This window comes from Nycticebus coucang, chromosome 7 (assembly GCF_027406575.1).
Source record: "Nycticebus coucang isolate mNycCou1 chromosome 7, mNycCou1.pri, whole genome shotgun sequence".
Lineage (NCBI taxonomy): Eukaryota > Metazoa > Chordata > Mammalia > Primates > Lorisidae > Nycticebus > Nycticebus coucang.
In genome coordinates, this window is record NC_069786.1 from 562,534 (window position 1) to 577,540 (window position 15,007).

A 15,007-nucleotide genomic window follows, 5' to 3' on the forward strand; every position below is an offset into this window, starting at 1 on the left:
ACTGCTGTTAAGGGAGAAGGGGCACTGACCACTCCAAACTGCTTCCTCTGAAGATGGACAGTGATGAAGGGATGCCAATTAGAGGTTCCTCAGAGGAGGATGATCCAGGGTTCACGGTAAATGGAAATCCGGGTTAATCTCTCTAGCTTGGCAAAATGTCAGGGCATTCTCTTCATGCAATTGCCCAGGCCTAGAAAACTGGGGTCTCTTGTCCAGCCTTGAATGGGGGAACCCTGTGTCAAAAGAAGGGGGCAGGTAGGGTTCCTCTGGAGGAAGGGCAATCCAGTAGTCCTCAGTAGAATCAGGCCTTGGGCTGGAACCCTTTTCACTGCCCTGATGATATCATCTCTGGAAGACAAATCTGATTAGTACATCATCTTACATCCAAAGATTGCCTTTTGAATTTAAGAGTCCAGTAAAGTTATGAGAAATAAAAACAATTAGGTCAGCCTGGTGCTGGTCCCATATGCTGGAGGTGTTGGGCTCAAACCCAACCCCAGCCAAAAACTGCAAAAAAAAAAAAAAGAACTAGTCACAACTAGCTGAAGTCTTAGAGAAACCTTAGGAATGACTTTGAACCTTTCCATTTATGCCAATAGACCAGGAAAAAAATCAAATACCCAGGGTCATTTTCTTTCCCTTTCTACTTTTTTTTATTTTTTTGAGACAGTCTCACTAAGTCACCCTGGGTAGAGTGCTGTGACATCACAGCTTACAGCAACCTCAAACTCTTGGGTTTGAGGGATTCTCTTGCCTCAGCCTCCCAAGTAACTGGGACTTCAGGCACCTGCCGAAATACCCAGCTATTTTTTTTGTTGTTGTTGTCATTGTTGTTTGGCAGCTCTGGGGTGGGTTCGAACATGCCAGTCCCTGTGTAGGTGTCCGGCACCCTAGCTGCTGAGCTACAGGTGCTGAGCCTGCCTTTCTTCATTTTTAAAGGTTTTCTTTATTTTGTCTTTTAAAGAAGAGACTAAACTGTAGCCTAGGATTTAGGGAAATTCTTGCGTGGGGGTTGCCCTGGTTCTCTTCAGAGGCTTCTGGTCACCCAGAGAAGCCATGTCATTTTGGAGCTGATTTCTTGGCCTCTAACTGTTAACATGGTTCACCTTTTTGCAGACATGTGGAAAAGCCAATTGAATTTAATTTTGGAGGAAAAGGCGATTAAAAGGACCTTTTTGAAACACACTTATAACATCTAAAAAAATCAGAAAAAGCCTGTAGAAACTTAACAAAGTATATAGTTAAGTCTTTATAACTAAATATATAGTTAAACTCTTTACTGATATTCACACAAACCACAGAAACTACAAAGAGAGGGAGAAAGTGTCGGGGGTCCATAGAGGTAAGAGGAAGAGGTTTGGGACCCAGGAAAGACAAGAGAGGATAGTACAAGAGCTGGGAGAGCACATTTTCCAGAAGGCCCTCCAGCACCGTGGGGTCAGAACCATTGCTGGAGACCCCAGGACTTCTGGGTGCTACTTCTGTTTGTGCAGCTCTCAAGTCTTCTCACTTTACCTTCCGCCCCTTTCTTTTGGAGCCAAGGGAAATTAGAAAGTTTGTTCCACAACAGCCTCTTACCCATGACCTGGAGATCGGCAGAGAAAAAAAGAATTCAAAAAGACGTTGAAGACGGGTGGCACCTGTGGCTCGGTGAGTAGGGCGCCAGCCCCATATGCCAGAGGTGGCGGGTTCAAACCCAGCCCCGGCCGAAAACTGCAAAAAAAAAAAAAAAGACATCGAAGACGTCATTGTTTCACTTTGTTGCCCTTGGGTAGAGTGCTGTGGCGTCACAGTTCACAGCAACCTCAAACTCTTGGGCTCAAGCGATTCTCTTGCCTCAGCCTCCCCAGTAGCTGGGACTACAGGTGCCCGCCACAACACCCGGTTATTTTTAGAGACTGGGTTTCGCTGTTGCTCAGGTTGGTCTTGAACCTGGGAGCTTAGGCAACCCACCCACCTCGCCAACTAGAGTGCTGGGATCACAGGTGTGAGCCCAGTGCTGGCCCTTATGATTTTCTTTTTTTTTTTTTTTTGTGGTTTTTGGCAAGGGCTGGGTTTGAACCCGCCACCTCTGGCATATGGGGCCGGTGCCCTGCCTTTGAGCCAAAGGCACCGCCCCCCTTATGATTTTCTTAGTAACATTTTTGTCACAGCCCACCACTGCCACCACTTGTCAGGGCCTGGGACTGGTTGGTCTACGGCCCTGGCTTATCTTGGTTCCGGACGTGGACCACTATGCTACCTTGCTCAGGAACAATTGCTCTTAGGTGCCTGAGGTCTATCAACTTGAGCAGAGGAGAGAGAAGAGAGATGTCTTTGAGAGAGTAAAGCAGTCTTAGAAAGATAGATCTTAGCAGTCTTTAGCAGTTTGGTAATCTTCAGCAGAGAGACACCATGCTGGTGCTCTGCAAGCAGGAGAGGAGACAGAGTCAGAGTAAGCCGGTCCATGACAGAATGAGATCTCTCCACTTCCTTCTCCTTCAGCCTAATATAAAGTTGAGCTCCTGCCTCTCAACACCACAGGTGTAGACTGCCAATTCATCAATGCTCTCATCTTGGGAGCTCTCTCATGCTGTTACGAGAGCTAAATCCCTCCCCATGCCCTTTTCACCAAGGTGTTCCATTATTGAGCTACTGGTGTTACTTACAACTCTCACTCCTTCTAGCCATAGGCTATACGGTCTGCTACGCATTTTCTTTCTCTAGCTGACTTTATTGTAGGAATACTGCATATAAACAGTATATCCAATGTACAAAATCTGTTTATTGACTGTTTATATTATTGGTAAGGGTTCTAGTCAACACTAGGCTATTAACGGTTAAGTTATAGAGGACTTAAAGTTACATGAAGATTTTGACTGCGTGGGAGTTGGGGCCCCTAGGGTCAGCTGTATTTCATTCATATAAAAATAAAATATTCCTTATAATAAAGTCACACAATATTTGCTTATTAGAGCCCAAACTGCAAACTGCCACGTTCTCATTCTGTTTTCACCACTTCCCTCCTCTACCTGGGAGATCTCGATGAAGTCTCAGTATTTCATTCTGCTGTCTTTGTAGCTTCCTCCTCTCTAAGATGAGCCCCTCTACAACCAAAATAATGCTTCACAATTCTGAGTGTTTTTTAAAATTTTAATACGTTAGAAAAAAATTATGGTTTTATAAATTTAGAATGCACGGCCAGTCATTAAGCCTATTTTATGTAATAGGAGACTGCTGGTAAATTTTTGGTCAAAAAATATTAAACACACTCTGGGAGGCTGAGGCAAATGGATTGCCCTGAGTTCACAGGTTTGAGATTAGCATGAGCAAGAGCAAGACACCGTCTCTAAAAATAGCCGGGCGTTGTGGCAGGCACTTATAGTCCCAGCTACTTGGGAGGCTGAGGCAAGAGAAGCTTGAGCCCAACAGTTTGAAGTTGCTGTGAGCTATCATGCTACAGCACTCTACTGAGGGTGACAAAGAGAAAAAAGAAGAAAAAAAAAGAAGAAAAAATGTTAAACGGCAGACATTAGAGATAGTGAAAAGTTTTATTTTATTTTTTTTTACTTTCAGCCAAACACACTCTTTTCTGAAAAAGATACAAGCATGCACATTGATGGTATTCTTATAAAGAAAAATTAATAACTGTCATAAATCAACAATAACAGTACAAACAAAAGTATAAATGATAGGTGAAAAATTTACAGGTAGGCATAGGGCTTTTAATTTTAGAAAATAATTCAAGTCAATATCAACATGTTAAGGAGAAAGAAGCTTCTAATTTTCCAACATTTTGATACAACTTTTTTGACTACCATGTTTTAGACCTTTTGTGAGAAGAGTGTAAGTCATAAGAAACATGACATTCGAATGATCTTACTTTATCTTGTTAAAGTAAGTCATAATCCACATAATTCTAGTAGTATTGCCTCTTAAAATTTAAATTTGGAGCATATCCATGATATTCAAAGTAAGTTCCACAATTTACATTTACTTTGACCTAGTTAGAAATAAATTCTAAATTTAGGGTTGTTAAAAAATGCTATTTAACAAAGATAATGGGATTTGAATTTTACTTTACAGGCGAGAGAAAATTACCTGCAGCCTGAGGATACTTTTCCTAAGTTTATGCATGCCCTGTTTGTAATTAGCCCCGCTGTAACCTGAGTGTGTATGAATGTGTGTGTACACATACATACTAAGGTCCACAAACCAACACACACCACAAAACTCTTAAAATGTGTTATTTGAAATGACTTACTCTTTAGTTTTGGAGAAACAGTGTAACACAGTCCGACAAAATTTCCCTTAATTTTTTTGTTTATCATTATTCAAGTGTTATGTTTCATCTGGGTCACTGATTCATGGGTCATCATGGAAGTTTAGAGATAACACAAAAAAAAAATCAAGAAATGTAAAATCCACCTGGTTAAAAACAAATGAAGCCTTCCCAGCAACACTAACAAGCTGAGCAAGTTAAATTTGCACAGATGAATCAGAAAGGACGCTGTCAACTGTGTTTCTTGGATGTGAATAATGGATCTCAACAGTCTGTCTCAAAACTTCCATAGTGACCTACATATAATTTTGCAACAAAAATTCACTAGCAGTAAGCAGAAATGTTAGAAAAGACAGGCAATCAAGTTTAAATTATAACATTAAAACAGAGCAGATTGGGCGGCACCTGTGGCTCAAGGAGTAGGGCGCCGGTCCCATATGCCAGAGGTGGCAGGTTCAAACCTAGCCCTAGCCAAAATCAAAAAAAAAAAAAAAAAAACAGAGCAGATTACACTTAAAAAGTGTCTTCTTCCACAGGAAATATTGTGTGATTTGGTTCCTGGAACTCAGCTTTTGTTCTGAGGTGGTGCATATTACTGTGTAGCTCCATTGAAAATAATGGGAGTGATGAATAGGAATAACCTCAGACTGCAGTGTAGCCAAAAAAAAAAAAAAAAGAATGGAAAGGAAACAAATTCACTCAGGCCTGAGGAGTTACATCTGTATTTCACTGGCTTGAGGAAGGTGAAATTTTTTTTTTTTTTTTTGGCCGGGGCTGGGTTTGAACCCACCACCTCCGGCATATGGGACCAGCACCCTACCCCTTTGAGCCACAGGTGCCGCCCCCAGGAAGGTGAAATTTTTTGACATGGACAAAGGGAAATGCCTCACAAGGGCTTAGACAGTTGAACTTTGACCCTGGCTGGCTTTTCTTCCCTGCAGGTCTGTGTGCAAAGCCGCAGAGCAGCACCACTGAGGGGAACCCAGAGGAGGAGGACTAGAGCACAGTGGAACTCCACCTTGGTAACCTACAAGTGACTTCTGAATGAAATACTTTGCTAAATCAAAGAAAAGTGGGTGAAAGGCACATGCTAGTAAACCTAGTCGACTCCCATCACCTCAAATATCTGTGAACGCAGGGGGTCCAGCAAAGATTCACACTGATTTGATGTAACATAAAAAGAAAACCTTAATGTTTTCAAGCACTTATGGCACTGATGTTGGGAAGTACTTAGTGTAGCTTAAATCTTTAAAAAGCTAGGCAATTTAAAGTTCTGCTACAATGAATCAGGCAAGATTTTAACTTGAACTCCTCTTATTTTATACATTATTCTTTTGTGTAGAGTACAGGGTGTGCAAATTAAGCAATTCAATAAATATTAGAAATGTTATTTTGGAAATATAAAATGAGTAAAACCAGCTAATAATACAATAAAAATGCGCGCTAAACAGAGCTTTTCCTTATGAACATTTTTTGCCTTTTTCTTTAAACATTTCAATACTTAAATATATCTTCTTTCATTGACTTGCAGAAATTAAGCAAAAAGTGAAATATTGCCCAGCTGTAAGATACTAAATACCTCAGTGATAAAAGTTTAGAGCTGCCAAGTTATAACAAATTGAAAATAATATACAGAAATATGTTGCAAATTAATGTTATAAAATACAGCCATCCGAGTTACAAAACAATAACAAATTATATAATCCTACTAGGCTTCTGAAGTTGTCACTAGTTCATGGGAAATGTGAAGAACAGCAGAAATTCTGTTTAGTTTTTTATCTTTCCAGGAGCTCCAGAGCTAAAGTTGCAAAACCATGCCCAAGACCAACTGCGTATCGGCTCTAGTCACAAATTCTATTTTATCCAATGTTCAATCAACAAGCTTTATTTACACTTCCAGGAAACAATCTGATATAATGTGCAGCACAGCGCTCCTTGGAGACAGCGCCCTGCCTATGCCTTGACAGTGACCCACAGGCAGCCCAGCAAGGTGCCGTACATCCACGTGTTCACATACAGCTTCCTGCCAGTCTCAGTCATGAGCATACCCGCAGTCAAACCACTTAAGATCAATACTGATGGTAAAGTCTTCTTGATACTTAATTTGGAATTAACACTTTCCCCAGGTAACTTGTTTCTTCTTTCTGGATCTGGTGAATCGTAGAATTCTATAAGCATCCTATGGCCAGAAAAAAAAAAAAAAAATTTAACATTTCGGTTTTAGTCATTTTTTTTTTGGTAGAGACAGAGTTTCTCTTTATGGCCCTAGGCAGAGTGCCATGGCACCACATAGCTCACAGCAACCTCCAACTCTTGGACTTAAGCGATTCTCTTGCCTCAGCCTCCCAAGTAGCTGGGACTACAGGCGCCCGCCACAACACCCGGCTATTTTTTTGTTGCAGTTCGGCCAGGGCCGGGTTTGAACCCGCCACCCTTGGTATATGGGGCCAGCACCTTACCGACTGAGCCACAGGTGCCGCCCCCGGTTTTAGTCATTTCAGTATTTTAATTAAAAAAAAAAAAAAATCCACTGGGTACTTATTTTATACTGGGGAAATTAATTATTATTATATTAATTATTATCTTGGAAAGTAAGGGTGAAAAAGAAACACCCATAATAGAAGTTTCTAGTCTTTTGAAATATCTTCTATGCCCTATAATATATATGAATGGTATATGTAATATTTCACTATAGATGATTATATGCCACACTTAATGAGTATGTCTTCCTTTCTTTTTTTTTTTTTGTTGAGACAGGGTCCCACCCTATGCCCCTGAGCAGAGTGCAATGGGCGTGGTAGCTCACCACAACCTCAGACTCGGGCTGCGGGCACCCCACTGTATGTCTTCCTTTTTAAACTCTTTTTTTTTTTTTTGAGACAGAGTCTTACTATGTCACCCTCAGTAGTGTGCCAGGGCATCACAGCTCACAGAATTGGCTTAAGTAATTCTCTTGCCTCAGCCTCCCAAGTAGCTGGGACTATAGGCCACGATGCCCAGCTATTATTTTGTTGTAGTTGTCATTGTTGTTTGGCAGGCCCAGGTTGGGTTTGGACCCACCAGCTCCGGTTTATGTGGCTGGCACCCTAGCCACTGAGCTACAGGCACTAAGCTGCCTTTTTAAACTTTTAAGCTACACATTTTTATAAATCAGAATCTATGGATATAGAGGGCCAACTATATATGGAAGTTCTCAAAAAGGTACTTACTCCTATGGGATTGTGAAAGCAGGTAAAAGAAGGAAAACAGCATGGCTAATTCATTTTCCTATTTCATTTAAAATGTGTCAATTTTAACAGCAGAACATAATAGTTTTAAACACACGCCAGGTGCGGTGGCTCACACCTATAATCCTAGCATTTTGGGAGGCCGAGGCCAGTGGACTGCCTGAGCTCATGAGTTCAAGACCAGCCTGACACTGACACTGCACCTATAGTCCCAGCTACTTGGGAGGCTGAGGCAAGAGAATCGCTTGAGCCCAAGAGTTGGAGGTTGCTGTCAGCTATGATGCCATGGCACTCTATGGAGGGCAACAAAGTGAGAGTCTGTCTCAAACAAACAAACAAAAAAAAGTCTTAAACACAAAAGTACAGAAAGGAGACGTCTTTGCTTTATAAATCACATTCCCCAGAGCTAACCACTGTTTTAAAATATCTAGAAACATCTAAATACATATAAATACTTATACATAAATGAGATACTGAATATAGTGTTCAATCTTTTTTCTGAGAACAGATTTTCATGTCAATACACACAGATCTTAGCATTATGGGAATATGAGGCAGGTGGATTGTCATGTGTTTAAGAATAGTCTGAGCAAGAGAGCAAGACCCTGTCTCTAAATAGAACCATGTGCTGTGGTGGGTGCCTGTAGTCCCAGCTACTCGGGAGGCTGAAGCAAGATAATTGCTTGAGCCCAAGAGTTGGAGGTTGCTGTCAGCTATGACTCCACGGCATTCTACCGAGAGTGACAAAGTGAGACTGTCCCAAAAAAACTAACAAACAAACAAACAAACAAAAAAACACAAAAAACAAACAAAAAGGGGCGGCGTCTGTGGCTCAGTGAGTAGGGCGCCAGCCCCATATGCCGAGGGTGGCGGGTTCAAACCCAGCCCCGGCCAAACTGCAACAAAAAAATAGCCGGGCGTTGTGGTGGGCGCCTGTAGTCCCAGCTGCTCGGGAGGCTGAGGCAAGGGAATCGCGTGGGCCCAAGAGTTAGAGGTTGCTGTGAGCTGTGTGACGCCACGGCACTCTACCAAGGGCGGTACAGTGAGACTCTGTCTCTAAAAAAAAAAAAAAAACAAACAAAAAAACGCCACATAGATTTTACTTTTAAATTTCTTCCTCAGCCAAAGTAGTCCTGAATAGGTGGCTTCATATGTCATATACAATGAAAGATAGAAATTTAACATAAAGTTTCATTTCCAACTTACTACACTTTTAATAATTTTCACCTATTAAAATTAAACAATGAGAAGGGCTAACAGTCTCCTATTAGGAGAATGAAACACTTGGGTAAAATGTTTGAATGTAAATATACTTTTGAAAGTATTTTTTATGTGTTTTTTTTAAAACTAAAAAAACATAATTTCAGTTTGGTCTTAGTAAATAGTACATCCTACAATTAATGGATACTTTTTTTTCAAAAAGAGGATAAAAAATAGAGATGTTCAAAACATATCTTTCAAAAAATAGGATACACATGAGAAAGGATGGGAAAACAGTAAATGAAAAGCCTAAAGTTTTCATCCAAGAAAATATTTTCATGTAATAAAATTCAATTTGTAAATATCATATTTAAACCTAAGACTCACTGTCTATCTTCCTAAGAAAAAAAGAAAATTCTAAAATTTCATTCTTATATGTGGTAAGAAATCAAAGATATTCTAATATACTCTACTGACTCAACCTGCTGCTTCAAAGGATTCAATGTTTAACCTCTTTACTCAGCCTTTCAGCATGAGAGAACTTGAACTAGAATAAAAAAGAAACAAATACCTTTCAATTACTTAAAAGTAACTCCTAGCAAGGTTCAATGCCTTTGTTTGCTTCAAAAATGGTATTAGCACAGGCAAACCCAAGGTAAATCCCAGAAACAACAGTTCTCAAAATACTAACGAAAGAAAAAAGACATTTTGGTTATAAAAATGTCAACTGCCTCTTCCTTTTCCAGCAGACAGAGTGGCATCGTGTCCATCTGTGCGGCAGACACAATCCTCTCTTTCCAAAGCCTAGTCGTCCCCATGTGTGCCTGGCCTGACCACTGATCCTCACACATTGCCAACTGCTTCCTTTGACCTGAGAAGGCAGTTTGGGCCATCTTACATCAGAAAGTTCTGTGTTTTTTTAAAATTTTATATCTTACCTCATAGTATTATCCAAGAAATAATGGGTGACTTGTAAAAATAATGTTTAAAACATGAACAGATAAGCACAGAACAAGATTTCACTTGAGTTTATAAAAAGTATTCTTGAGAAAATAAAACTGTTTAAATTGGTTTCAAAGGTTTACTATAGTGAAATTTTGTTGAACCAAAGTTTTTGAAGTGCTAGAACTGTTGTTACTCACTTATCTTTTATTTCAAAACGTTCATGAAGCCATCTTCTCATATATTCTTGCTTTTCTGGGACATCCTTTTTGTCTATACGATCAATGTGAATATGAACTTTTGGACATTCTTTGCAGAGAAATTCTAACAAAGAACAAAAATATTTCATTGTTTACTATTTTAGAACTCATGGTTACATAAAATAACACAATGAAAATAAGGGAAAAAGGCAAAGAAAGCTTAGAAATAACTTTTTATATATATATATATTTTTTTTTTTGGTTTTTGGCCGGGGCTAGGTTTGAACCCGCCACCTCTGGCATATGGGACCCACGCCCTACTCCTTGAGCCACAGGCGCCACCCAGAAATAACTTCTTAAAGTACAGATTCTTTTCTTAGTAAAAATAAAATAAGAATTATAAACGTGGTTTTCAGTTTCAAGCTGAAGTAAAAAAACATGTTGTAGTTTCAAATCAACTACAGTTACATAAGTCATTAAGTTAAAAAACAACTGTACCAGCTTGGCACTCGTAGCTCATTGGTTACGGGGCCAGGCACATACAGCGGGTATGGAGGGGTTTGAGCCCAGCCCAGGCCAGCTAAACAACAATGACAACTACAATAAATAAAAAAATAGCCGGGTGTTGTGGCAGGTGCCTGTAGTCCCAGCTACTGTGGAGGCTGAGGCAAGACAGTCGCTTAAGCCCAAGAGTTTGAGGTTGCTGTGAGCTGTGACGCCACGACACTCTAAGGAGGGCGACATAGTGAGACTATCTCAAAAAAACCAAACAAATCAACTGTACCAAATGTTATTTTTTATACACTGTTGAGTTCTATATGCAGCCCAGGGATGGGAAACTTGACCCTATCCCTACTGTAAGTCTGTACCCAACCCATCAAATGCCAACCACCACTAGACCCGTCTTCCTCCAGACCACCAGCTCCTCCCCCACTGTATCACCCATCACACATCCCAGCAGACTGTGAGCTCCAGAGAGCAGAGAGGGAGTCAGTCTGGTTCACTATTTTGCTTCCTGACCTGGTAAACACCAGGACACTTATGGACACTTAATAATGCTCCATTCCTAGGTACCTGGCCTGAAGTGACATCTTCCTGTCACTGGACTGCTACAATAAACTTGGATGAGCCATTGCCTCTCCTCTTATCTCGGCTGTTGGTTTCTAGTTGCTGGGACTCCCTTCCTCCTTTCCTGATACTTGCTGGATCTTAACATATTATATAGTTGGTTCAGGAACCAAAATTCTCACTGTGGAATAGCTATGAGCCGTTACATAACTACAGTTCTTAAGACATGCTAATTTGAAAAAAAAGGAGACAGTTGTTTTCGGCTTGAGTTGTACAGAAGACGAGGCCAGTGTTTATATCGCGTTAAGAAAGAAATTGGAGCCTGGAAACTCCTTTCTTTGTAGGCTACTCTTTGTGGAAAGGTGAGAATATTAACAAATTTAAGTTCTTTGGAGAAGAAATATTCCTAAGAGACTGAAGAGCATAAAATATAACATACATATTTTACAATATGGAAACATTAATAGAAAAAATCTATGTAGATTATATAAAATGCTTAAATAGAATATCAAGTTATCCTTAAACATACAATTTATTATGGTATACCACACACTTTACAAACAGAATTTTAAAAAATCAATTTTAATCAGGCTATCTTGTCTCACTGCTGCCCCAACGGACACTTTCCATGAATACAAAAACATGAACTATGAGAGAAGATGCCTAACCAGGCAGTACTCACATGTCCCTTCAAATTAAACCTGTACCACAGAAGGGGAGGAGGAGGGACACTGCTGCCTGCTTCCCTCTACAACAGGACGGCTTCTTCCTGGCTCTCACCTACAGAGTTTTGGCAGCGATCTAGAGTGGAGCTGAAGCCCTCCGGGCTTAACAGTCAGTCACTCCAGGTAATTCTGATAGAATTATAATCCTCCTACAATGCTTTGACCAACACTTGGGCTATGGCATATAAACAACCTAGCAACTTTAAGGAAAATTTATTTTTTATTTATTTACTTATTTATTTATTTATTTTTTTGTAGAGACAGAGTTTCACTTTATGGCCCTAGGTAGAGTGCCATGGCATCACACAACTCACAGCAACCTCCAACTCCTGGGCTTAAGCAATTCTCCTGCCTCAGCCTCCCGAGTAGCTGGGACTACAGGCGCCCGCCACAACGCCCGGCTATTTTTTTTTTTGTTGCAGTTCGGCCGGGGCCGGGTTTGAACCTGCCACTCTCAGTATATGGGGCTGGCGCCTTACTGACTGGGCCACAGGTGCCACCCTGGAAAATTTATTTTTTATTGAGACATAAATGTGACTGTTACATGATAGCTTACAATGCATATAGGTAACATTTAATACTAAGGAAACTTGGCCAAAATATATGTGTGTACTTAAAATATTATAAGTTACAGAATTTTATACCCAACACAACTTTATCAGACTTCATGTAATTTTAGGCGAATCTTAATCTATAATAAATTATAACTAGACCTGAATATTAACCAATTTATATTAACAATAAGAGGAGGGTTTTTCAAGCTTCAGGTCACACCTCACAATTAAAATCAACACACTAAAAAATAAAAATAAAAAAAATCAACACACTAAGGCTGCTAAGGCTGGGCGTGGTGGCTCACGCCTGTAATGCCAGCACTCTGGGAGGCTGAGGCAGGTGGGTTGCCTGAGCTCACAGGTTTGACACCAGCCTGAGCCACAGCGAGACCCCATCTCTAAAAACTAGCCGAGTGTTGTGGTGGACACCTGTAATCCCAGATACTTGGATGGCTGAGGCAAGGGAATCGCTTGAGCCCAAGAGTTTGAGGTTGCTGTGAGTTGTGACTCCATAGTACTCTATGGAGGGCAACAAAGTGAGACTGTCTCACAAAAAAAGAAAAAATAATAATAATAATAATCAACACACTATAAGGAAAACCATGTTATTTCTAATGTGCACAGTTATACATGTAGAATAATGACTCAGAAGTGAGATATTAAATCTAAAATATAAATGCATTTGTAAATTTGATAGACATGTCCAAAACAACTTTTTTTTTTTCTGAGACAGTGTCTCACTATGTCACCCTTAGTAGAGTGCCATGGCGTCCCAGTTCACAGCATCCTCAAACTCTTAGGCTCAAGTGATTTTCTTGACTCAGCCTCCCAAGTAGCTGGAACCACAAGTGCCCACCTCAATGTCTGGCCAGTTTTTCCTATTTTTAGCAGACAGAAGGTCTTGCTCTTGCTCAGGCTGGTCTCGAGCTACTGAGCTCAGGCAATCCACCCACCTGGGCCTCCCAGAGTGCTAGGATTACAGGCGTGGGACACCACACCTGGCTACATGTGTGTTCTTAAATGTAAAAACAATTAAAGGACTTTTTCAATAGTTTAAAAAGACAGAAAATATTAACATGGAAATCATTTTTATAAGAAGGACAAAAGAATAAGAATATGTACTTAGGGCGGCGCCTGTGGCTCAGTGAGTAGGGCGCCAGCCCCATATACCGAGGGTGGCAGGTTTGAACCCAGTCTTGGCCAAACTGCAACAAAAAATAGCCGGGTGTTGTGCTGGACGCCTGTAGTCCCAGCTACTTGGGAGCCTGAGTCAAGAGAATCACCTAAGCCCAAGAGCTGGAGGTTGCTGTGAGATGTGACACCATGGCACTCTACCAAGGGCAACAAAGTGAGACTCTGTCTCTTAAAAAAAATAAATAAATAAAACAAAGTGTATATAGATATATAAACTTGCATGTATATGACACAAGAAACTTAGACAATTGGTCACTGTTGGAAAGGGATATGGAGAGCAGAGGGATGAGGACAGAGCGGAAAGTGAGAAAGACATTTCACCATAGACTTCATACAGCTTTAATTTTTAATCTGATGCATTGTAGATTCTAAAATATATATATATATTTTTTTGGTTTTTGGCCGGGGCTGGGTTTGAACCCGCCACCTCCGGCATATGGGACCAGCGCCCTACTCCTTGAGCCACAGGCGCCGCCCTGATTGTAAAATATTATACTGAAAATGAAAACACCTTATTTTCCTACTTTACAATTACTCAGTGTTTAAGGCAATTATAAGAGCAATCATCTTGATATAAGCACTCCAAATTGTATAAAAAAATCAACACATGTACCCCACATATGTACAAATGTATTCATGATCTAGTGTATATGACTAGAATCATGTATATTCATGATTAAGTGTATATGACTTAATAAAAAGAAAATAAAAAAGAGAGCAATCATCCTCTAAATGTATCTACATCTGAGTAACCTCCATTTGGGCCACATAGACTCCTGGGCCTCACCTTCCTCCCTGCTCCCTAAATTCCAATTATAGGCAGCTACTCCCTTTTTCAGTCCACGAGCTTTTCTTCTAAAGCTTGAGTGAACCTCATCTTATTATTTAATAATCATTTTACAACCACACTCTCGCTATACTTTGAAAAAATCCCTGGCCCCTAATGAATATGAACAATATAGTTATTAGATAATCTAACGGTGTACAGTGCTATGTCCAGACTGTGGGAGTGTAAGGGTGGGCAAAATAATCTCTATCCTTGCTAACTTTAAATACTTTAATATTGTTTACTTTCATAAATGCTTCACTGCTGCTAAGAACACTGCATCACATATCCAAGGCATATCGAATTCAGAAGAATACTTCAGGAGTGGGTTTAGTGCAAAATATCTGATTGTTCATATTTTGAACATCTGCCTTCAGGAGATCCTACTGACAAACACTTTGACAAGAGCATGTTAGTTCAACTTCAAACAGCTGCCAAGATAAAATATAAACCCAGGGTTCTCTCTCTTGATGCTAGCTCAAATGGATACTTAGAAATAAAAATGGAAGTATCACACTTGGTAATTTGCCTATTTCCATGTTTAAATTTTTCTAATAGCCAAGAGAGCCTTTTGGTCATGTTTATAAACTATTCCACTCATTTAAAATTCTCTTTTTTCCTTGTTATATCTGACAAAGACATAAATAATAGCTCAAACATCCTTAAAAACTAGCACGTTTGAAAAAAAAAATCACACTCAACTGTCTTACAAGAACTAATTTAGGCTCGTTCAGCTCCTGTAGCACAGCGGCTGGTGGGTTTGAACCTGACCTGGGTTTGCTAAACAACAACAGCAACACCAACAACAAA

At 40.1% G+C, this 15,007-nt stretch overlaps 2 protein-coding genes across 4 annotated transcripts in view; one reads left to right on the plus strand and one right to left on the minus strand.

Annotated features, from left to right (window-relative positions):
- Positions 1–15,007, plus strand: part of DEFB1 (defensin beta 1) — a 229,237-nt gene that overhangs the window by 99,654 nt on the left and 114,576 nt on the right. The window lies entirely within an intron of this gene.
- AGPAT5 (1-acylglycerol-3-phosphate O-acyltransferase 5) overlaps positions 6,131–15,007 on the minus strand; it is a 52,373-nt gene continuing 43,496 nt past the window's right edge. For all 3 annotated transcript variants that reach the window (XM_053596665.1, XM_053596666.1, XM_053596664.1), the window contains 2 exons: positions 9,831–9,954; positions 6,131–6,440 (listed from right to left, as the gene is read on the minus strand). In XM_053596665.1, the coding sequence (XP_053452640.1) occupies positions 6,215–6,440; positions 9,831–9,954 (350 nt within the window). In that variant the 3' untranslated portion in view covers positions 6,131–6,214. The remainder of the gene's footprint in view (positions 6,441–9,830; positions 9,955–15,007) is intronic.